The sequence below is a fragment of the Carassius gibelio genome, chromosome B11 (assembly GCF_023724105.1).
Source record: "Carassius gibelio isolate Cgi1373 ecotype wild population from Czech Republic chromosome B11, carGib1.2-hapl.c, whole genome shotgun sequence".
Taxonomy (NCBI): domain Eukaryota; kingdom Metazoa; phylum Chordata; class Actinopteri; order Cypriniformes; family Cyprinidae; genus Carassius; species Carassius gibelio.
In genome coordinates, this window is record NC_068406.1 from 19,506,383 (window position 1) to 19,530,780 (window position 24,398).

A 24,398-nucleotide genomic window follows, 5' to 3' on the forward strand; every position below is an offset into this window, starting at 1 on the left:
TACCAGTTATTAAAATGCAGTGGTGGTCTGAATGCTTCTGAATCACTTCTGGCATGGATTCCCACAGCTTCATTTTTATGTTTCTACCTTTTAGTCATGTTTGTTACAACATACATACTGTTTCTTCATTGTCAGTTTTATACCAGAAAGATATCAGAAGGGACAGAAACAGAGTGAGACAGATTGAGGAATAGATAGCAGTCGTTAAGCAGCCGAATTGTTCTTTTTGGGGGGGTTCCTCTTTCTTTCCTCCCTACTGGGTTCCTGTCGTTACTCACAGACTGCTTGCTCTGTGTAGAAACTGGCACAGACTCGGCCCTCGTTCAATCATTACTCTGCCCAGTGATCAGCCTCACTGACACAGTGAGAGTGAGTTCACCAAGAGCCTATTAGTTTAGGCAGAAAAGTCAGGGAAGTCATAGCTATTAGCATCTTTCCTGTTAACGTCTGTTACGATGGAGACAGTGAAGAATCGTTTTAAATCTTTGGGTCAAGAAGACACATGCTAAAGGTGAATGGCTCACCCAAAAAACAGATAAATTAGTTTGTTTCTTAACCTGAACAGATTTGGATAAATTCATTACTTGCTCGCCACCAGATCCTCTGTAGTGAATGGGTGACGTCAGAACGAGAGTTCAAACAGCAGACGGTTCAAATATCATGATAGTCCACAAATAATACACACTACTTCAGGCCATCAATTATTGTCCTGTGAAGTGAAAAGCTGCATGTTTGTAAGAAAAAAATCCGTTTTGAACATTCTAACTTAAATACTATTCCTCTATCCATTATATTGCTTTCTCCAGTGTAAAAGATGTTCAGACCAAGGACCATTTACAAGCAAAAACAGTCTAAACAAATATGCTGTGAGATGACAACAGAGGATCCATGAGTGAGCAAATTTCTCCAAATCTTTTCCGTTGAAGAAAGATACACATCACATTGTAATTTTTGGGTGAATTATTCTTTTAAAGGGAATTTTTTGTACAGTAATAAATGTTGTTATTTTGTTGGGTTGCTACTTCATATTCAAACCCAATCCTTCTGAGAGATTGGGTGAAGATGTGATCAGATGAAGATGAAGATTTCAGATCAGTGAGGTAGAAACACAACTTTGCTAAACCTCAAACATATTTAAAACTCATTGCAGACTTTAAAGATAGAGGGAAAGAAGAGGGAAGTAATAGTAAAGAGAACTTAGGCAAGACTGATAAATTGTATTAAAATGGATCGGATAAGACAGAAAGGAAGAGGAGAGAAAAATAAGGAGGAAAGAGAGTCAGTAAAGGAGAAGAAAAAAAACTGGTAAGAAGCAGTTCTATAAAACAGAAGAGAAGTGAAACCACACACCATAAACCAACGCAATGAGTCCTCACTATTCCTCAGAACTTTCTATGATAATGGTATCCATTGCATTGCAGTTTACACACCTTAATTTGTTACACATTAAATGTTATAGTGGCTTAAACAGAAATTATACTTAATATAGAAACACTGAAACTCACAGCTTTATACACCACTGAAAGACCTATTGAATGGGTGGAGCAGTCTCAGAGTCAGCATCATGTGACTGCTGCCTCTTTGTGTGTGTGTGTGTGTGTGTGTGTGTGTGTGAATGCGATAAATGTTTTGTCTGTGCCCATTCCTTGTGTTGGTGTGAGGCGGGACTATGGAGTTCCCAAAGCTAAGGTTTCCTTCGGGAATCTCCTGCCTTCAGGAAATGAAAGCACCAGGTCAACTACCAACAATGGTAATTCATAAACCAGTCCGGGGTGTAGCGGAATGTACAGTTAAATGAGAAACATACATGCGTATGTGTTTTTCAATAGAAAATGATGACCTCGATTGTGTGCTCACCTGTTAAATCTCTATGACATCATAGAGTTTCTATATCTCTCACAGACATTTTGAACTCAAACTATGAGTAGGATAGATAGATAGATAGATAGATAGATAGATAGATAGATAGATAGATAGATAGATAGATAGATAGATAGATAGATAGATAGATAGTAAATACTAGTAAATAAATAAACAGTATAAACAGATTAATGCATGTACAGACAGACAAACAAATAGCTAGATAGCTAGATAGATAGCTAGATAGATAGCTAGATAGATAGATAGATAGATAGATAGATAGATAGATAGATAGATAGATAGTAAATACTAGTAAATAAATAAACAGTATAAACAGATTAATGCATGTACAGACAGACAAACAAATAGCTAGATAGCTAGATAGATAGCTAGATAGATAGATAGATAGATAGATAGATAGATAGATAGATAGATAGATAGATAGATAGATAGATAGATAGATAGATAGATATATTAAAGGGATAGTTCACCCAAAAATGAGTTGAGTTTCTTTCTTCTTTTGAACACAAAATAAAACAATTTGAATAATAAACTGTATAAACAGATTAAAGCATGGACAGACAGACAGACAAAAAGACAGATAGATAGACCCCCCCCCCCCCCCTTCTCTCTCTCTCTCTCTCTCGCTCTCTCTCTCGCTCCCTCTCCCTCTCTACCTGGTCGACGTCACTCCTCCAGTATTGTCAAACCCCAGACACAGATCCAGTGAGCGGGTAAATACTTCCTCAAACACGGCGCGCTGCTCATTCTCTCAGTTTACACAGCAGCAGGGAGAATAAGAGACGATTTACTGAGACATCTCGGACTTTGACGTTGGTAAGTTTTGTGCTTCCAACTTATCACTTTTAGTGCGATTTGTGGGTACCTACAAATCCGCCTCACGGGAGCGTAGAGATGACAGACATGTATAACACGAAACGTCCACGTTGTCCGCCAACAACCAATAGATTTCGTCGCAGTTTCGATGTTTGTCTCTCGGTCGCCGCGAGCATCCAGCGACACATGACCAGCGGATTCAGTGGAAACTGTTCTAGACATTTAGTACGAGAGATTAGAGACGCTTTTTGTTTTAACAGGAAGTCGTTTAAATGTTTAGTATCGTGTGTTCCCACACATTCAAGTTCAGGAAAAGAAACTTGATATAAGCTATTCTCTCTCTCTCTCTCTTTAATTCGGCTTAGTTACTCTGTACAGATACGCGGAAGCGTATGTAGATTGTTTGAAAAGTGTTTCTTAGAATGCGCTGCTTTAGTTATGTAAACACATATAGAAAGAGCAGACTGCCAACTCTTTTTAGCTCCGGCTCCTACATACTGTAAAATATACACAATTATTACAGTAACTGTTGGCCTAGTCTACGGTCTTGTTTTTCAAGTTCTTTGAAATGGAGATACAAAACTAACTAGTCTTAATGACAATGTCTTATTCGCTTAATTAAAAATAATAGATACAATCAACTGCGTCGGATTCGCTTTCACGAACGCTTGAGAAGCGTCTTAATCGTGGTTTCCATAGTTACTGCAATGTTCTTCAGAGGCTAGAGGTGAACATATATATATATTTAATTTTCCTACCAAGATCAGACTCAACCCTATTAGTTATTAAAGCCGTGCCATTTTTCTAAAGCTGGTTTATTTATTTTATGCAAAAGCATTATCTGCCACCACAAAATGAGCAGCGTAGACTATTGTCTGTGACACTATTTACCAAAGCATTCAGTATGACAACTGTTCCTGCACGATCTGTCCGTCCACCCTTAAAACAAACAGAGCCTGGGGAATATCTGCGATGTGAGAGATGGTGGCAATGCTTTGTCGTTTTCATGTTTTTTGTTTCTAATTTAGAGTAGACTTAGATATAGGCTACTAAAGTGTACTTCCATATTTGGAACACTTGCAGGCTGTTGAGTATTACTGTACTTTTGATGGGGGTTTTCAAATCTACAGAGTAGTTAGAACTGTTAGAAATGGCTTATGTTTTGTTTTTGATTATTTCATCCTGACACTTAGGCATGCACCAAAGTTGAAATAGACAGCAATAATTATTTTGATATCATGACCAATAACCAATATGATGGCTGATATTAAACCAGCTTTATTAGTTATGATGTGTCATGCACATGTGTCCGGTGTTGACACAGCTGTATTTCAAATGTAGTGTATCAACTTATATTTGTTTTAAATGTTTTCGTCTTGCCTCAAGATTTGTTGATTGCTTTTTACACTTTACTGGACTTAATATTCATCTGATAATACCAATACAGTTAATTATTAATAATACTCCCATCCATACAATTTGTTGTGCATTCATCAAGCTTCAAAAACGAATAGTAAAAGTTTAAGAGTACCCTATCAAAAGTTCAAATTTAAAGTTGAAAGTTTGTATGGCATATAAAACATTTTTGAGCCAAATTTTCAAAGACAACTTCAGACCAAGAAAAATAATAATATAAATAAAACTAATATTTCAATTTTGATCATTTAAAAAAGTTTTCCAGTTCCAGTATGATCGCAGATATATTGCACATCCCCACTTAAAATGCCCTGAAACTGAGCTTCTCTTTTTTGACTGGCTACACGGCATTGCACCATTTTCTTACTGACCACAGACTTAATCATTTTTTATCTTTTTATCTTTTCAAGCACAAACACACACAAGCCACCATATTGCACCATGCTTTTTTTTTTCTTTCCTCTTTCACACATTCTCACTGGGTGTTTTGTTCTTGACATTAACCAGAGACTCAAGTAGTCTGTCTCTTTTGTTTCATTGTATAATGAATGCTTGTATGTCATTAGTCTCTACTGTACGTCCACAACCTGTACAGTGAACCAAATCTACACACTGTTCTCAGCCGGAAGGCACATGTTAGTAAAGCTCTTAATCAACAACATGCACCTCTTCTAAATTATTTATCTACCAAACTGCAGGGGAGAAGAATGTAGCGATGATGGTGAGCGTCCACATGCCTGTCAACAGCAGTGTTGTTTCTGTAATGTGCACGACAAGCGGACACCATTAGGAGCGTTTAAACCTATCACTGGCTTTGTTTTGAGTTTTTTTCCATCATAGTGCCTCCGGCAAACACAAATACAGCACAAAGTCAGTTTTGTATAGAGGCTCAGAGTGCAACACCCAACAGTATTGTTTACTTTCTGTACATTTTGCATGTCTTTGCTCATTTTGTCTTGTTGTATCATTTCTGTTAGGTACTTTTATGGTAGCGAGCACACAGGCCGCTCTCTGTTGGTCTTGGATTAATGTAGCTTTTGTGAAGTGTGCACAAGGCAGAAATGGACACCGCTCTTATTGCACAGACAGACAGGGGCAAGCTCAGCTTCAGCTTTGGCTCGACATACCAACATACACACACATGTATATATTTCTGTGTGTGTGAATTCTTGTCGAAAACACTGCAGTGAACGGATTTGAGCCCTAATATGTCACACACACATTTGTAAGCAAACTGGCAGTCACACAGTAAGCCCTGTTTCAGAGAGGAATTGGCTTTTCCACACTAACCTTGACCAACCATTGTGTGCTTTTGTGTGTGTGTGTGTGTTATAGGCAAGAGCGAGAAAGACAGAAGCATAGGGGCTCTTGTTTCTTAGCCTAAGGGAAGAGAGGGGTGAGAAATCAATGCTACACTAAAACGAATGTCACATGGCACTCAGCATTCATCTGACCTTGAAGTCACTGATCTCTTGCTCTCCATGTTTCTCTCCCTCACCGTGCCACACTCTCTGCACACAAATGCTTCCTTGATGTGTGTTATTTTAACCCACTAACCCTTTGACATATGTGTAGAGAAGTAATGGTTTTGTGTGGGTGTTATGCAACACTAGCACAATTACATTTTTGTTCTTTTATCCAATGATCGGTAACTGATTAAACTCACCTGCAGACATTCATAGTTAATTCTAGATCTCACTCCCAAAACGAGGAATGCAAATTTTTATTTGTATTTGCTAAAAAGACTAGATTTTAACAGGATAAGCATGTTAACACTATTTACCTTTTTAATGGACTTTCCTTGTCTTTTTGTGGATAATTTATTGATGCATATTATCTCAAAAAAAAAAAAAAATTCTGCTTCTTAAATCAAGGTAACACAATCTTTCTCCGAAATGTCAATGTATGTTAATGATATTGCAAAAAAATAAATAATTAAGATTTAATTTTCTTATTCTAACCTTGATTAGATGGATAAGATAAAGTGAAGTCCTTTTCCTTGCAGAGTGTGAATCTTGTTTTACTTGAAAATAAAACTGAACAAAGGTTTGGCATCAGAAAGATAAAAAAAAAAAAAAAATTAATTAATCGTTTTATTCAGCAAAGACTCATTAAATTGATTAAAGTGGCAGAATTGTATAATGTTATAAAAAAAAATCTAATAAATGCTTAATTTCTATCCATCAAATAACCCTGCAAAACAACATATGATGAATATTAATATATTTTTGCAAATATGAAAAAAAAATTTAACCATGTTTAACACTGATAATATTAATAAAAATGTTCAGACTTCAATCTGAGGATTTCGCATAGTTTAGCTGCAATGCACAGAGGGGGATTTTGGGAAGCTGGGGGATTATTTTTGCTTCATGTTAGCAAAGTACAAACAGCAGCATGGTGCCTTTAACTCTGACAAACTCAACTGTTTGTGTGTAATTCCATGAACACATATACATTCACAAGTGTGGTTATAGACAAATGCAACTGCACCATCCGGAATAACAGGTTTTCCCATGTGCATTTGAATCATGGCTGTCCTTATATAAACTTTCAGATTCTCTGTACCATGTCAACATTTTTCTATACCTGTACTTGTAGCACATTTCATTCCCCATATGTTCATTCTACACTATAGCATGACCGTAGTCTCATTTTCCAACTTAACCTGTTTGTTTGTTTCATTCTGTTCTTAAAGTGACAGTCTACCCTTTTTTCATGCCAATTATGCAGATGAGTACAATACCACGAAATAAAAACCATAGCAATGAAAGATCTTGCAGTACAACGCACTTTCTAACTCTACAAGTGTCTTATTTAGGGAAAAGCAGCTGTGTTATGTATCATAAGTACAAATCATTCTCTAGATTGAAATATATAGATGTTTTCAAGCCACTCTTATTCAGAATAGTTCAGTTGTTTTGTTTTTTAAGCTAACAGTAACCAAGTCAAAATGTGTCTTTCTTACCAACACATCTTCTCCAGTGATCTATAATATGGGATATAACTTACTTCAATTATAATTTTATGCTTCAATTTAAGTTTCACTTTCTAGACTTGTATTGTTTCTGCATTGAAGGTGAAATGTGTTTTTTTTTTCAATGGTAAAATCCTTTCTTCTAGTCCAGTGGTTCCCAACCTTTTTCAACTCGCGGCCCACACAACCAAACACATATGTTTGCGCGGCCCACTTCAAAAAAATTAACTGACCCCACTATTGTTGGGTTAATAACTTAGTACTCAGAAGCTAGATTTTAAACTATGTTTATTGAATAAACTAGGGCTGTGCGATATGGAAAAAAAAAAAAAAAAAACTATCGCGATTTTTTTGATCAATTTTGCAATTGTGCTTTTACAGTCATAAATGTATTCAGGATTAATTTGAAACATATTTCCAAAAGAAAACCAATAAGAGCTTTATCAAAAAGTTGTAACATCTCTAGAACAGACATAAGTCAAAATTATCACTATAGTGAAGATGTAAAAAAATGTATAGACTTGTGGCAAAAAAATAAAATAAAATAAAAATCCTGTATACAGGGACTTTTTTTTCTTTTTTGCCATGCATTGTTCATAGAGCTCATTAATTGTAGCGGTGCCTCAGGTGTTTGCAGTGTGTATACAGTATGTGTATGCGGTCAGCAGTGAGAGCGCATAAATATAACGCGAAAGCACATTAAAATAATGCACGAGTGCGAATCTCTCTGTTCGCAGCAGATTTCTTTTGCTCTGTCACAAAACCGGTCGTGCTTGCTCAGATACACGCTGCTTTGCGAGGAGAGAGTGTGCACACTTAAAACGTGTCTCCTCTCACTTAAACTGCATCCTGTTCACTAACAAATTCACTCTATGCTCATGTGTTAGACATGAATTATTTTCGCACGTTTTTATTTCTAGCCTTTTACCGCAGTGAGAACGCTCTGATCCGTCAACATTGGCTCAGAAAAAAGGCACATCACAGACAGTGTGTGAACCTGGAGTTAGGCATATGCGCACACTCAAATCGTGATTTTAGGACGTTTTCTTTTAATCGCACAGCCCTAGAATGGACTGGAAATGAACAGAAAATAATTGGCGGCCCACCTGCAATACCACCACGGACCACAGGTTGAAAACCACTGTTCTAGTCTATTCATAAGTTTCAACCTGATCTCCATTTGATCTGTTAAAGAATGAGATCATCTGAAAATGATGTGCATGTTTTCAGCCCAGTATTGAGCGAGAACAGTTTGGAGACTGTGTAGGAAGTTCAGAAAAAAAGCGAGCGGAGCAGCTGTCTGGTGCAGGACAGCAAACAGAGCGAGTCTTTTTTGCACTACACTCTGTAATTCTCACCAATTACTCGAACACAAACACCCGCACACTGAGACAGATCTCCAGAACAGACACAGCCTGTGTGACTTGAGACTCATATCACACAGAAAGAAAAACTGAATGCGTCCAACAGATAAAACCAGTGAATAAAGCCAGAAAATTTAGATATTTAATTCTTTCAATCAGAATGGAGATTTAAGCAGTGAAATCTGTGAATCATAAACTTTTAAAAGTGAGATCAGTAACAGTGCTTCTAGTGCCTCAAATGAAAGCCCAATTTGTTTACCTTTATCTCAATGAAACGTGAAGTTGTAAAGTTTATAATGTGTGCAAAAAGATAAATGTAACTTTGCACTAACATGAGTTATCTTTGCACATTAAAGTGGGATAGAAGAAATTATTTAAAATGGAAAAAATTACTACTTCACATGTAGCCCCACACATGACATATTGTATAGATATATATAATAGATATTGTGGCCATAATTTATTCATTTGTGGCCACGTTTTACGAACACATTATTTGAATGAAAAAGCATCACCTAAACCAAGGTAACAAATCAATAAAGTGAAGCAAATATCTAACTCATGGTCATGATATCGCATGCATTTTTGTGTAATCGGATCATAATACATTGCTACATTTGTTTAGCACAGAAGTATGGTGGTTACCAGTTTTAACATCAAAAGAGTTAAATGTAGTGCCATGCACACATTACCACACGTCTACATAGGCATACCAGAGGGATGTGTGTTAATTAAGCAGCAACTGGTCTGGGTGTGAGGGAGGTGACCTCTCTTGACAAATTAATGGGCCGCTGAGGGAACCGAGGCTACTGAAAAGATATGCACACACAGTACACACGTATTCATTTCATATTAAAATAGATGATGAAACCTTGTAGCAATGACGTCTTTTCTATAACCTTAAAACATGATTTGTAGACATGGAGTGAAGAATGCACTACATTAGTAAGGCTGTCAGTCTTGTATTTGAATAGCCTTACAGTCTGGATGTTGAACTTCCAGTGTGTTTCTCAGTGCATTCTTTCTGCCCTCCCCCTTTCTAGTTTTTCCTCATTTTCTCTCTCCTTCCCCTCCCTTGCTGCATGTGCTCATTTTTTCCACTCTCTCCAGGGAAACGTTTTTTTTTTCTGCAGTCATATGCATTTGAGTGTAAGAGGTTTATGTTTGACTGAGTGTTTCATTAGTTTATATGAATGCATTTTCCGTCATATTATGTGTGTGTGGTCCCAGATTATCCTTAATCTTTCTCACTCTCTCTCTGTTATTGATGTACATGTTTGAATACACAACACGTCACCACCATGTAGAATAGAGAAGATAAAAACAAATATCAGCAGATTTTTTTTCCGCTTTGTATTTGAGAGTTTGTGTGGGAGCTTTTAAAGCTGGTTCCAATTATCTCAATTTACCATTTTATGATTATATAATTCATGGAGGATTGCTCTGTCACAACCTCCAGCAATGATCTAAATCTACCCTGTATCAGTATCAGTATTTAATGCTGTGTTTGACACCGATTTAGTTCAAAACCATCCATTTTTAGGGCATGCAGTTTCAACGCTTTGGAACACTAAGTGTTTGAGAGCATAATATCAAAACTGCAGGTTTTCCCAATGAAAGCTTCTGTATTTTGGGTTGTGGATTAACTTTTCTTTTTCATTTGTCTTGACTGAGATCCCCACATACATGTCCTCTGTCTATGTATGTTGTAACCTACACAGACTTACATTTCTGTTGGCCTGTTCTGCAGTCATTGTCACTGATCTGAGTGATTTCAACCCTTTGTTGGTGTGAAGCCACTGGCCTAAAACTGTGGCAATTTGCAAATCAGCAAGTGGATACATCTCGATTAGTCTGTCAGTACGCCGTCAATGGTGGTGTCACAAACGGTCCCAATTCACTTGCTCTAAATTTGTCTTTCAGCAATCAGTCATGAGGCAGAGATAAAGATACTCAAAGCTGCTTTATCAGAGTTTTAAGATAAAGTGTGATTACTTTCACTGTGGTACTTTCAAAATGTTGGTTTGAATATGGGGCGGAGTTATCTGTCTGTCTGACCTATGACAGATGAGTGGGGTGTTGAGGAAACCTATTTAGTAACAAACCATTTTTGGAAGTGCATTTGATCTTGTTAGTGCTGCATACATTTCTTTAAAATTATTTAAATAAGTAATGAGTTGGTGACAGATTTACTAAAATTGCACTTGGAGTTTGTGCTTTACATTCATTTGATTTTCCATTGTGTGTGAAGTGTGTATCTGAGCTCTTAATCCCAGTTATTAAACTGTGAAACCAAGTAAAGGTCTGCAGTTGGCCAATTGTGCTCCAGAATCCCATCAAAGCTCTTTGAACCATTGTGTGTTCAGTAATTCCAGTAGGAGAGGGGTGGGATTGGAAAATGATGTGGCTATGAAAAATAACACATTATTTAGCTTTTAGTCTGCAATTGTGCCTATTAGGAAAATAAGACTAGCTAGTCAGCAGCAGTGAAAGTGATGTAAGTAGATTTCACAAGTATTGGCCTTCACAATATAGGAAGCTGAAGCAATAATCCTGAAACCTTAGCAAATCTTTAGGGGTTTTATGAATAGTTGTTATAAAAGTTATGGAAAATATTATTTGTACAATACCGTTCGGCCTCGCCATCACAGCAATACAATTACTTTTAAAAACGTATTAAAATAGAAAAAGTTTTTTGAAATTAGATTAATTTTTCACAATGTTACTGCTCTTACAAAATGTTTGGTCAAATAAATAAAAATCCCAAACCTGCTATTTCCAAAAAAACATAACTTTTTTTTTTTTTTTTTTTTTTTGAGTAAAATCCAAAATATTCAAACGTTCGAGTCTAATAAATGTCCTTCTGTTTTTAATTTTGGATTTGTTTTATTACAAATTATATTCTTAGCATAATAATAAAATTACGAAAAATACGTACATTTCATAATTTCTTCTCTTTATATAAGAATGAACACATCACACATATCAAGTTTGGTCATCTTTTTTAAATATTGCATTACATTCTTTGCCTACCACAGCATATCTCTAAACAATGTTTTGTCAAAGCAAGTGATGTTTCTGCTATTTATGAGACAAAACTTTTCTGCCGACCTCCAGCAACCTATGAACTTCATCCATTTTTTTCTCTTGTATGTAGGCAGAGTGATATCTCACCATGGCTCCGTTCCTGCGGATTGCCTTCAATGATTTTCAACTGGGAGACCTTCCCACTATGACAGAGCAACCGTTCTGTGCCATCAAGATGAAGGAATCCCTCAGCACAGGTCAGTGAGGCTTTTAAACAGAGGAAGGTAACATTCACTTTTTGTGACTGTCTGCAAAATATAAACAGTATGCGGTGCTGCCTCAGAATTTAAGGGTAACTTAGGAAGCATCATCATTTAAATAGCATTTCTTCCTCTCTTTGTCCACCTAGAGCGGGGGAAGACACTGGTCCAGAGGAAGCCTACTATGTACCCTGCGTGGAAATCCACATTTGACGCACATATCTATGAAGGCCGTGTCATACAGGTGGTCCTGATGAAAACAGCAGAGGAGTCTTTGTCGGAGGCAACGGTTGGGGTCTCTGTCATTGCTGAGCGCTGCAAAAAAAGAAATGGCCGTGCTGAGTTTTGGGTCGACCTGCAGCCTTCTGGGAAGGTGATGATGTCTGTCCAGTTATTCTTAGAGGGTTCAGACCTAGGTAAGTACATGCAAGCGTATATACATTTCAAAAGTATAAAGTTGGGGTCAATAAGATTTTGTAGTGTTTTGAAAGAAGTCTCTTATGCTCATCATGGCTGTGTTTATTTGATCAAAAATACTGTAAAAACTCTATTTAAAAAATATTTTGAAATGTTATAATAATAATAAAAAAAAGTTTTTAAAACTGTTATATTTTGAAAAAGTATTACAATTTTCTAAACTAACTGTTTTCTGTTTGAAAATATTTTAAAATGCAATCTATTCCTGAAATGACAAAACTGAATTTTCAGCAGCCATTCCTCCAGTCTTCAGGATCACATGATCCTTCAGAAATCATATGAAATCTAAATATTTTCTAACATACTTATAACATTTATAACTGTGTTAACAGTCACCTTTGCTCATTTGAATGCATCCTTGCTGAATAAAAGTATTCATTTCTATAAGAAAAAAAAATCAATATCTTACTGAACCCAAACTTTTGAAAAGTAATAACGGTGGTGATTTTCCCAAAACATTTTTGCTTTTATCTATTTTGATAGATGACTAGATGAATAGAGAACTTTTTCTGATCCAAGTTATGTCCTGATTTGCAAAAACGAATATTTTTGAAACATTAATTTAAAACTATGGAAGGCCTATTTCTATTAAGTAGTGTCTACTCGTTTGCTTGCCTTTGTTCCAATCTGGTTTTCCCCTGTTTCTTTAAATCCAGTCTTCTATTTTTCCATTATCTCACCACCCTCAGATACCAGCTTGGTAATGTCAGCTGGTATCTGCCCTGTCTTTGCTTACTCATCCATCTTACTCATATTTTCATGCTTGTCCTCTTTCTGGCATCTTATATATTTTTTAATACCATAGCAGATTTGCTTTTTGAATCTAACTGTTTACTTTAAGAATGTTTATTGGATATTGTCAAGACTTGTCTTTAAACTCAACAATAGTTGGTGTCAAATATTGTGAAACACTCTGTGGCAACAGACAAAGAGGGTAAAATCATCAATCTCAACCCATGAGAGTTTTTTTTTTTTTTTGCTACTTCTGCTGCACTTGGGAGGAAATGACTTGATGGTGATTTATAAAAATTCCGAAGGCACCATATAAATATGTTTAGTATCTTAAAACCAGTGGAACTAATAAATATCCCACTGGCATATTTATTCCAGAAATAAAAATTCTGACAATATTTAATTTAGGAGGAAAAATCATAAAGCAATATAATTTTATATTGATGTGCAAGTAAAGTTAATTTTAATTCAGTAAAAAGAAATGTATTTCAAAAGACCCTGTTTTGACCTGCGTTGCAGATTCAAAGGCCTCAATGGATATGAAAGAGGACGACGGCGCTCTCACAATAAACAGGAGGAGAGGAGCCATCAAACAGGCCAAAGTTCACTATATCAAGAACCACGAGTTCACAGCCACCTTCTTCAAACAGCCCACCTTCTGCTCGGTCTGCAGGGAGTTTGTGTGGTTAGTATATAAATACTAGTATATAATTGTACAGAGTAACAGTAAAAACTGCCATATAATAACCAGATTTTGATTTCAGAAGAATTGTGTCACTTTTGCCGTTATGATGCTGGGCTGTTGTGTGTGGTTGCCAGGGCTTTGGTAGTAAATTGCTTGGCTGATTCTAGACCAGAAGAACCCAAGTCTTATGATATTATATATGACATTGCGCACTGGTCTCTAGATATGACTTAAAACCTTGTACATACATTTTTGTTCTTGTTTGCACTTTTTCACATTTTTAAATCCACCATTGAAAAATTGAAGAGGTATATACACAGCAAAAAAAAAATGTAGGCAAAGTTATACACATAATACTTGAATTTTGGGCGTTTGCTTGTTCAAACCCTTAACTCCAAGTATTAGAAACAGCAGTGCTTGCACAGTGTTATCATAACGGTTTGGGACCTAGGCTGTGAAAGAAAATCTTGCAGGTTCAATACCAAATTGGAATGACCCAGAAACTAACAATTTACTGAGATTACAATGCAGCTCTGATGTGCCCTTAAGCAAGGTACTTCTCAGTCAAAGTCACGAATAGTCCATAATTGGCGTACTATAACAGGTTAGTCCAGGGAGACAAGAAAACATTAGTTCATCACTATCAGACATCTAAAATGATTCAAAATTGCATCTCACGTAGGCATAACTAGAAGTAATCTCAAGCAGCCAGAAGTCTAGCAGCAACAATCTTAGTGTGTGATTTGTGTGTAAGTCATAGCATTGGAGAGCATCTGTGTTTGTGTGTGCAAGCGCACTTGGGTTTTCCTCTGATATTTCAGCTGGCTAAGCAGAGTCCCTCAGGCTGTCTTCTTCCTGTGCAGTGTGAGACAGACTGCTATGCCTTAGTGCCTTGTTCACACTATATACAGTATATAAATGTTATGTGTTGCAGAGAGTCAGTGCTTCAGATTCTCCCTAATAAAAGTAAACAGTCCATTATCACCGTTTGTGTACAAATATCAGTACTCAAACACACTCTTTTTGCATTCCAGGGGTCTCAACAAGCAGGGCTACAAATGTAGGCGTAAGTATCTTCACAGTTTTCTCAAACTTTTGTAGACGTTTTCAGTAAGAGCACACACGTTATAGTAGTTGTTGTTGTTTAATGTTACATTTTGACTTGATTTTTTTCTACGTGGCACATAAATGATCTTCCTGTGGAATTGATATAATGGGTTCTTTGAAATCAATTTTTTAAAATATATTTTTGTACTATTAAATTAATTAAAAGGCAATTTGCACACATTACACCTTACTCTTTTCCAGAATGCAATGCTGCTATTCACAAGAAGTGCATTGATAAGATCATAGGGAGATGCACGGGAACCGCAACCAACAGTCGAGATACAATGGTAAGCATTTGTGAAAACAATATTAAGTAAAAGAATACTTACTTTTACAATATTACGTCAATTTATTTAACATACAGTATATTGTGTATATAATGTATCATGGTTTCCACAAAAATAGTAACACAATAATGTGTATCAAATGATACTGATAATAATAAAAAAATGTTTCTTGAGCACCAAATCAGCTTATCAGAATAATTTCTGAAGGATGATGTGACAAAGTCTAGAGCTGAAAATTCAGCTTTGTCTTCACAAGTATAAATTACATTAAAAAATATATTACAATAGTATTACATTATTACGGTTTTACTGTATCGTTTATCAAATAAATGCATAAAGAGATGCAAGAGACTTATGACTTGGCGTGTGTGTATAAATCTATTGTCATGACTCTGCATTGTGAATATCATAACAAAGTATCTAAATGTAAAATTTTAATTTATGCATTTAGCAGACGCTTTTATCCAATGCCACTTACAGTACATTCAGGCTATCAATTTTTACTTATCATGTGTTCCGGGGGAATCGAACCCCCAAACTTAGTGCAATGCTCTACCAATGAGCTACAGGAACACTAATCTAAATGCATTAATTTGTTATATCTCTGCTGCCAGTCTTAACTGTTTTGGGTGAGATTTTAACAAGGACTAAATAAGAGGAAGAAACATTCACTTGAAGTTCCAAATGGCTGAACCTTCAGTTTTCAACACTAATAGCAAACTGAGCAAGGATCAGAGTCTGTCAGTACTCAACAGAAGGCCATGATATTGGAAATGTGTCTAAAATATGTTGGGGTAACTAAACTAAACACTGTAAAGCCTCTCTGTAAAGAGTCTCGGATAGCTCTGGGATCTATGTGGCTAGGCAGGACCTCTTCTAGAAAGGGCTCCATGAGGTGTTGTAGGTGTTGCATCTGTGGTGCTTGGTGCTGATGGCCTGTTTGTACATCTGCAGTTTCAGAAGGAGCGCTTTAAGATCGACATGCCACATCGCTTCAAGACCCATAACTACATGAGCCCGACCTTCTGTGATCACTGTGGGAGTCTGCTGTGGGGAATGGTCAGACAAGGCCTCAAGTGTGAAGGTAAGAACGATGTTGTTTTATTGATGGTTGTCTTACATCAGTTTTTCCCTTTCATTGTCTTTTGGTTTCTTCTCTGTTAATATCTAATGCAACTTACTCTTTCTGTTCAGAATGTAGTATGAACGTTCATCATAAATGCCAGAGCAAGGTTGCCAACCTCTGCGGAATCAACCAGAAGCTCCTGGCTGAGGCTTTGACTCAAGTTAGCCTGGTAAATGATTCAACCAATCAGCCTTGGCTTCTTTTCAAGACATTTGCAGTAAAATTATTTTGGGGTTTTCATGGGTTCATATGTACGCATCAGTATGCAATAAAAGCTCAGAAATAAAGCTGATCAAATCTAACACGCTTGCTATTTCACTTATTGTGTTTAGAAATCTTCCACAAAGCGTCCAGATCCCACTCTGTCAGAAATTGGAATCTATCAAGCCATAGATAAAAACGTGCCAGGGAACCCTAGTGGTGAGTTTGAATTACTGCATTTTTCCTACTGCATTATTGGTTCCTTTAATTCTGGTACCTCATATTAGATTAGCTTTGATTTCATTTGAATATGAAGTGGCCCCAAAATGTATTCAAACAATTATGTCACATTTAAAACTTTAATTACAAAAAAAAAAAAAAAAAAAAGAATTAAACTAATTAAATTAAATAACAATTATTATTATTTATTTTTTTATATTTATTTTCTGTTTTCATTTTCGTAATTTTGTGTTTTTTTTGTGTGTAATTTTTCATTTATTTTATAATTTACATTTATGTTATTTATATCTATATCCAAGTTTGTATTTGTTTTTATTTCACTTTTAGTTTTTGTTATTTTAGTATTAAAGGTGCTGTAGGGAACTTTTGTAAAAAAATATTTTTTACATATTTATTAAACCTGTCATTATGTCCTGACAGTAGAATATGAGACAGATAATCTGTGAAAAAAATCAAGCTCCTCTGGCTCCTCCCAGTGGTCCTATTGCCATTTGCAGTTACTGACCGCTCCCGGTAAGAAATTAACCAATCACAGCTGCGGTCAGTAACTTTTTTTATGTGTTCAAAATGTAGAAAAATGTATATAATAAGCGAGTACACCATGAATCCATTTTCCAAACCGTGTTTTTAGCTTGTCCTGAATCACTAGGATGCACCTATAATAAGTGTTTATATTCAAACTATTTTAGATTGCTTCGGGGGTACCGCGGCGGAGTAACCCAGTACCTTTGTGATTCTTAATTGACATAAACAGAGAGAAGTATTTCCGGCTACGATGTTCTTCCGCAAGACGCAAGCAGTTCTGTTTATTAACCGCTAGAGCGTCAAAAGTTCCCTACCGCAGCTTTAAGTAAAACTAAATCAAAGTTAAAAAAAAAGTTGCCCTGACAACTGGCTAAAATAATACTGGTTTTTACATATTATTTTATTTCAATTAACATTTTTTTATTTTAAATACCAGAAATTTTTATCTATTTGTAACCTTGTCTTGTGTTTATTAATATGTGGCCATTGGTGTATATGTATATTTGTGTTTCCAAATATTAGCGGAGGGCTCTCAGTATGGAAAACTGTGGGACGATATGACCCCTGCCCCTCACAGCACCACCATCACATCTCGCGTCTCCGTAAACAACTTTGTCTTCCACAAAGTACTAGGCAAAGGCAGCTTTGGAAAGGTAAGAGACACGCAGTATACAGATGTCAGCATTGTATTGTTATGGAGTCCTCTCTTTAAACAATTCCCATGTTCTGTCAGGTGATTCTCGCTGAGCTCAAAGGAAGGGGAGAATATTTTGCTGTAAAGGCCCTGAAGAAGGATGTGGTGCTTATGGACGATGACGTGGAGTGCACAATGGTGGAAAAAAGAGTGTTAGCGTTAGCCTGGGAAAACCCTTTCCTCACACACCTCTACTGCACCTTTCAGTCGAAGGTGAGCGTCCTTCCATATAATAACGTGTTACATTCACTACCATTCAAAAGTCTGGGATCTCTTTTATTCAGCAGGGACGTATTAAATTGGTCAAAAGTGACAGTAAAGATGTTTGTAATGTTACAAAAGATGTTGTTTTCAATGTTCTGTTCATCAAAGAATCCTGAAAAAAGTGTGTGGTTTCCAAATATTTTCAACGTTGACAGTAAGCACCAAAATCGGAAAACCAGCTTTGCCATCAAATTCTGCGGTAATGTTTCAACAATATTACTGTTTCTTTTTGATCAAATAAATGCAGCTTTAGTGAGCATAAAAGACTTCTTTCCAACATTCTTTAAAAAAATCTTGCCAACCCCGAACTTTTAGTAATCTATACAAATTGCAATGCAATGATTATCTAAAAGACTGCATTGTATGTATAACATCTATATTAGTGCTGCTAAAAATGACTGATGAATATGGAATGGGGTTGTGCAAAGTGAAATATCTTCCAGTCAAATTACGTAGTGCTATGGTTACAGTAAAGCAATTGCAGGAACCAAGTTTTGTTACCATTGTCATGATGTATGCTGCAGAACTCGTTCCCCCCGTTACACATGCAAAGTTTCCATGACTTTCAGGATTTGAGCAGCACGTCAGCCTGCTTGGCATGTGTGAGGGACAATAGGTCTGACATCAAGCATTATGAGAATGACATGGAATGTTGCAAACACAAAATAAAAGGTTCTGTTTGAGATCTCATGCTATACCATGAACATACAGCTTTTTAGGAATAGCTTATCAATGTGTCTTTGCAGTCCGGAAAATTTTTGATATGAATAACACAATATTAGTGTGATGTGCTTTTGTCATTTTTTCCAGTAAAATATTTTGTAACTTAATAATGATGATGATCTGTGTGTTTATCAACAGGAGCACTTATTTTTCGTGATGGAGTATCTGAATGGAGGAGATCTGATGTTCCACATTCAGGATAAGGGCCGTTTTGATTTGTACAGAACCACGTGAGTGTCATCCATTCTGAATTAATGATCTTTTTTTGCCGTAGCATATCTACTATATTGTTTATCTTCCGTTATCAAGAAATAATGGGGGTTTTTTGTGTGTTTTGGTCAAACCTGTTTCTTGTCACAGGTTTTATGCTGCTGAAATCATCTGTGGACTACAGTACCTCCATTCTAAAGGAATTATATACAGGTAAAATGAGTGTTCCTTGCCGAAGAAACTCTTATTTTGATTATTTGAAATCTTTTTTTTTTTTTTTTGTGAGATTGAGGGTCACTCTTATATCTAATGTCTAAAATGTATCACAATTTACCCAATATTATTAAGCAGCACAACTGTTTTTTAACATTGATAATAATAAAAATGTATCAACACATTAGAAGGATTTCTGAAAGATCACTCATCAGAATTAAGACTAGAGTAATGATACTGAAAATTCAGCTTTATCATCACAGGGATACATTTCATTACATTATAATAATATTTTACAATATTACTGTTTTCAATTTCCTATTTCAAGTCTGTAATTATTTTTATCATCATGTACAAGTAATTTAGAAAAAAGTTGTTCTTTTTCATACAGTGAAAATTGCCATGCAAATTAACGTCCATATGAAGCACAATTTTTGTTTTGTTTTTCTAATCAGAGATTTAAAGTTGGACAATGTGATGCTGGACAAGGATGGACATATTAAGATTGCAGACTTTGGGATGTGCAAAGAGAACATGCTTGGAGAAAACAGAGCGACCACATTCTGTGGCACGCCAGATTATATTGCTCCCGAGATCCTGCTGGGACAGAAATACAGTTTCTCTGTGGATTGGTGGTCGTTCGGCGTGCTGGTCTACGAGATGCTGATTGGCCAGTCGCCGTTCCAGGGCGATGATGAGGACGAGCTGTTTGAGTCGATCCGCATGGATGTACCTCACTACCCACGGTGGATTACCAAAGAGGCCAAAGACCTGCTGGAGAAAGTGAGTCTGACCAATTGATTTATCTTAATGAATGCTTTCAGGACTGATGCTTTATGGAGTCCTTCAATCTGTGTCTTTTACATTTTCAGTTATTTGAACGGGATCCAACTCGACGGCTAGGTGTTGTGGGAAATATCCGCGGACACGCCTTCTTCAAGACAATCAACTGGCCTGCTCTGGAGAAACGAGAGGTGTCTCCCCCGTTCAAGCCAAAAGTGGTACGATTCTGATATGATTTATTTTACTATTAAAAAATGCTTTCCTTAATTGATATACAGCTGAATTTGAATAAAATGTAAATATTAGATGAAGATGTTTAAATGCTTCCTGGGTTGAAATGAAAATACATTAAAGTTATTAGAAAAAAAAATGGAAAGCTTAAAATTTTAATTAAAACTAAATTATGAAAAAATTCAAAATGTTATATATATACTAGTATAAAAGTGTATAAATAATTTTAATAGGATTACTGTAGCTCAGTTGGTAGAGCATTGCGCTATGAAGCGCAAGGTTGGGGGTTCGATTCCCCGGGAACACATGATAGGTAAAAATTAGCCTGAATGCACTGTAAGTCGCATTGGATAAAAGTGTCTGCTAAATGCATTAATTTTATTTAATTTTATTTTTATTTTTAATAATACTAAAATAACACTGCTGTGAATGGTGTTAAGAGAAGTTTCACTTACATGCATGATTCATTTTACAGTTGAATTCATTGCACGATTCAAAGTTACGCAATATAAATATACAAAATGTGAAGCTTATTGCTGTACTTTGAAACAAAAGGCAGTAGCAAAATATCTGTCATAATTGTTAAGCTAATGAAGTGCTCATGGCTGAAAACTTGTGAAGAAGTTAATGATAAACCAATAATGTTTGCCTTATCTATGCTCTAATAATGACATTAAAATAACAGGAAATCTCTTTTAAAGAGATCATGTCACGAGCAATCAAATTTTCCTTAATCTGTTGAGATAAGAGTTTTACAACAGAAGAGATTTACAACAGAAAAAAAATACTGGAACTTTCAGAAACCAGAAAGTTCAGAAAGTTATTGTGCATATAGTATGTCATTTACAGTATACGTCATCAGTGCCTATTTGGTATTCAGAAACTTGACTATTCCCTATTATTTCTTCTTACTAGTATTCCCGTAACTGCTTACAAAACGTATTTTTCGACTGTGTGTAGCACCTGCAGCTCTGCATATACTTCAGTAGAATCACAGCATTAGGTGGCAGCAAATGTATTTTTTAACAGTGGAATATTAATAGTTCGAGCAGCACATTAAAGTGTTGATTGTTTTGTGATTGTGATATGTGAATGTTCGTGAAATTTTCAGTAAGCGTTGAAGGAAATTCATGCTTTTATTCATTAGGTGATAGGAAAGATATATATCTCACTAAAAATCTGTCATTTTAAATGTTGTCAAAAATATTTAAGGGCACCAATGTTTTGAACATGGATGATAATTCGAAATGTTTTTTTGAGGAACAAGTTAGCATATTAGAATGATTTCTTAAAGATCATGTGACACTGAAGACTTCTACTCACGTCACACCAGACAAAAAATGAAGGATATGACCCCTTCAACAATCTCGAAAGTGACTTCAGGAATATTTTCTGATGTCTCTCTTCCTCTACTTGCAGAAATCCCCCAGTGACTGTAGCAATTTTGACCGGGAGTTCCTCAGTGAGAAGCCCCGTCTCTCTCAAAGTGACAAGAACCTGATAGACTCCATGGACCAGTCTGCCTTTGCTGGCTTCTCTTTCATTAACCCCAAAATGGAGACCATTATGGAAAAATAAGACATTCACACCAGGATCCTGTAAACCTGCCCAACTCAAATCAAAACGGCCCATAGGAGCCAGGAGTTCAACCAGTGTTACACTTGTTATACTTTCTGGATGGTCCAAATAGATAATGCTGTATTTATGTCTTCTTTAATCAATTGATCAAAACTTTAAATCAAAACTTTATTTGATGATGTACTATATTTGTTCTTGTAATATCTCTAATGAATGTTCATGTGATTAAATGATACCCTTACTATCATACATCCAAACAGAAAGACAAAAAGGGATTTTAGAAACCCAAAGAAAGGGAATGTATATTTTAGTCTGTATAATATGCTGGGACTTTGCAATCTGATTGAATAGTGGCCTTCTTAACACTCTCGAGTCCTTTTTGTTTTCCCTCATACAACATTTTATTGTTAAACAGAATCTCGTGCTAAGGTTTGTTTGTGGGATAATTTGGTGGTTATTTTTTTGTATCTGTCCTCTCTTGTTGATTTTGTTCTACAGTGTGAGTTGTAATTATAAGATGCTGATATTGCCAGCGTGAGCTGAGCGTGCACAGAATAGTGTTGTTTTTTTCACTATGGATCTATAATGGCGGTCTAGCGTAGGTGAACCTAAAACCTCTTCAATATGAAAACCTACAAATATGAATGTCTTGCCAGACATATTGTTTATATATAGGGTTGCTTTTATGGTACTGTAATAGGTAGTATATTGGTACACTATATTGGTGGGTGGAGGATATACATCTCCTAAGCAAGTGAGAGTATAAATATATGTCCTATTATTTAATGTCGGTATTTTAATGACAATACTGTATATAACAATATATGTATATTATTCTGAACTGTTGCTGATACTGGAGGTAATAATGTTGTCTTTTTTTTTACTGAATTTACTCCTCAGAACTCAACACCATTAAAGGTTTCTTTAACTTTAATTTTGGCTTTTGGCTTTACTGTCGTGCCATTCCTCGAATGGGTGCCATTTCTGTCCCCAGGACATTATAGGTACAAACATGCAAAACAAATTAACTATTAAATATGTTTTATTATTAAGCAATGTGTCCTGCACATTAATCTAACTGCAAATGTAAAAATTATAATTAAAAAAAAAACTAACTAAAACACTGAAGCATTTGTACATGCCCCCAGTGGCTAACACTAAATTTTAACATGAAATAAATATACCAGTAATGTTTAAAATACTTCGGAAACACTTTTGCATTGTTGTGTCCCTCCATATCCCATCTGTGCTTTAAATACATTTATTTCAAAATAAATGTAAAATATTTTGGATAAAATTCACTTTTTATTCGTGTCCGCAGGTTTTCACTCAGTTCTGTCTGGGAAAATTCAGCAAAACACATTTTCAACATAATATTGCAACATCTGAATCTTCTGAAGGCAATGAAATGATCGAAAGCATGCTGTCTTATTTTCTTTACTGTGTACATATATTTGATTATATTTTAACAGTGGCTGGAAGCGTCATTATAAATATACTGTACTGTTACCTAAATTATTTCTTAGATGTTACTTGTTAATTTTAAAAAATAAAATAAAATCTTTGGTGATTCGTTATAATTTGCTGAGTATTCTCATAATATTAGCATGTACTCAATGTGGCTAGATTATATGTATTTAGAAAAATGTTCCTAAAATCTCGATCCTGTTACTCATAAACTATCCTATATACAGAAACTGAGTAAAAGTAACAGGAGTGAGAAGTGTCATCAGGTTTATCAATTTAAATATTAGGCTACATCTATATTTGAAAATGCATCTTTTTCTCAACATTTTTGGCCTTCTATCCACACTGAGACAGTGCTTTTGCCCAGAGAAAACCTGTGGTTGGTCCTGCTTTGGTGTTTTATATTACTTTACTCCAAGTATGACAGAAAATGTAATAGACATTTCCATTCAGTGGCAATTATGTATTAGACTCATGGAATGGCGTTTGTGAGCTGCACAAGAAAACAATAATTCACAGAAAAACTGAAAAGATATTAAGTTTATTATTTGTAATATCAATATTAATTTAATATTTATATTTTTGTTGTTGTTGTTATTTATACGTCCTCAACTCTTAAACGTAACCCTAACACAAACCTCTGCAGACCACTAGATTTAAATAGAAACATGAGGTGGCCTTTTTTAGCAGTGACATCAGCTCACTAGCCAATGTTCAACACTTCCACTATATCAATGAAATCTGAGATAGACCAATACAGATTTTGAATAGTTAAATATCTATATTAATAGATTCAGTCTTTAACAACATATAACACATATTTAACATAACATATATATATATATATATATATCATTTTTTTTTTATGGCAAATGGCATCCATTCGGTGGAATGGCCCTATTATAGAAGGCTAATCATAGTTTCTACCAAAATACCATACCACCACTGCCTTTATGGAGATCCCATATTTATTTAGGTTCAGAAATGTAGGTTATTTTGATCATTGTGCTAAGGAACTGGCAGGAAGACGTTCATTCAGTGTAGCTAGTTTGTGCTGAGCCATCATCGCCGTCCATCACAGCCGCTTAAACTAATTTAAAAAGATTGAAGGTAG

At 35.6% G+C, this 24,398-nt stretch overlaps 1 protein-coding gene across 1 annotated transcript; it reads left to right on the top strand.

Moving 5' to 3' along the window:
• The first annotated feature begins 2,531 nt into the window (after positions 1-2,531).
• LOC127968130 (protein kinase C delta type-like) lies at positions 2,532-22,751 on the top strand. Its single transcript, XM_052569041.1, has 16 exons — positions 2,532-2,697; positions 11,612-11,738; positions 11,891-12,157; positions 13,470-13,635; positions 14,670-14,701; positions 14,944-15,029; positions 15,984-16,113; positions 16,224-16,324; positions 16,488-16,575; positions 17,644-17,774; positions 17,855-18,028; positions 18,941-19,032; positions 19,163-19,225; positions 19,681-20,008; positions 20,098-20,226; positions 21,659-22,751. Exons 2-16 carry the CDS (start codon positions 11,630-11,632, stop codon positions 21,815-21,817), a joined length of 2,055 nt encoding a protein of 684 aa, XP_052425001.1. The 5' UTR covers positions 2,532-2,697; positions 11,612-11,629; the 3' UTR covers positions 21,818-22,751.
• The last annotated feature ends 1,647 nt before the right edge of the window (positions 22,752-24,398 follow it).

Excerpts from the sequence above, each read along its gene's own strand:
- LOC127968130 (XM_052569041.1), top strand. The coding sequence starts at position 11,630 with ATGGCTCCGTTCCTGCGGATTGCCTTCAATGATTTTCAACTGGGAGAC. Across the intron at positions 12,158-13,469 it reads CTTAGAGGGTTCAGACCTAG|ATTCAAAGGCCTCAATGGAT; the intron begins GTAAGTACATGC and ends CCTGCGTTGCAG. Across the intron at positions 19,226-19,680 it reads TCTAAAGGAATTATATACAG|AGATTTAAAGTTGGACAATG; the intron begins GTAAAATGAGTG and ends TTTTCTAATCAG.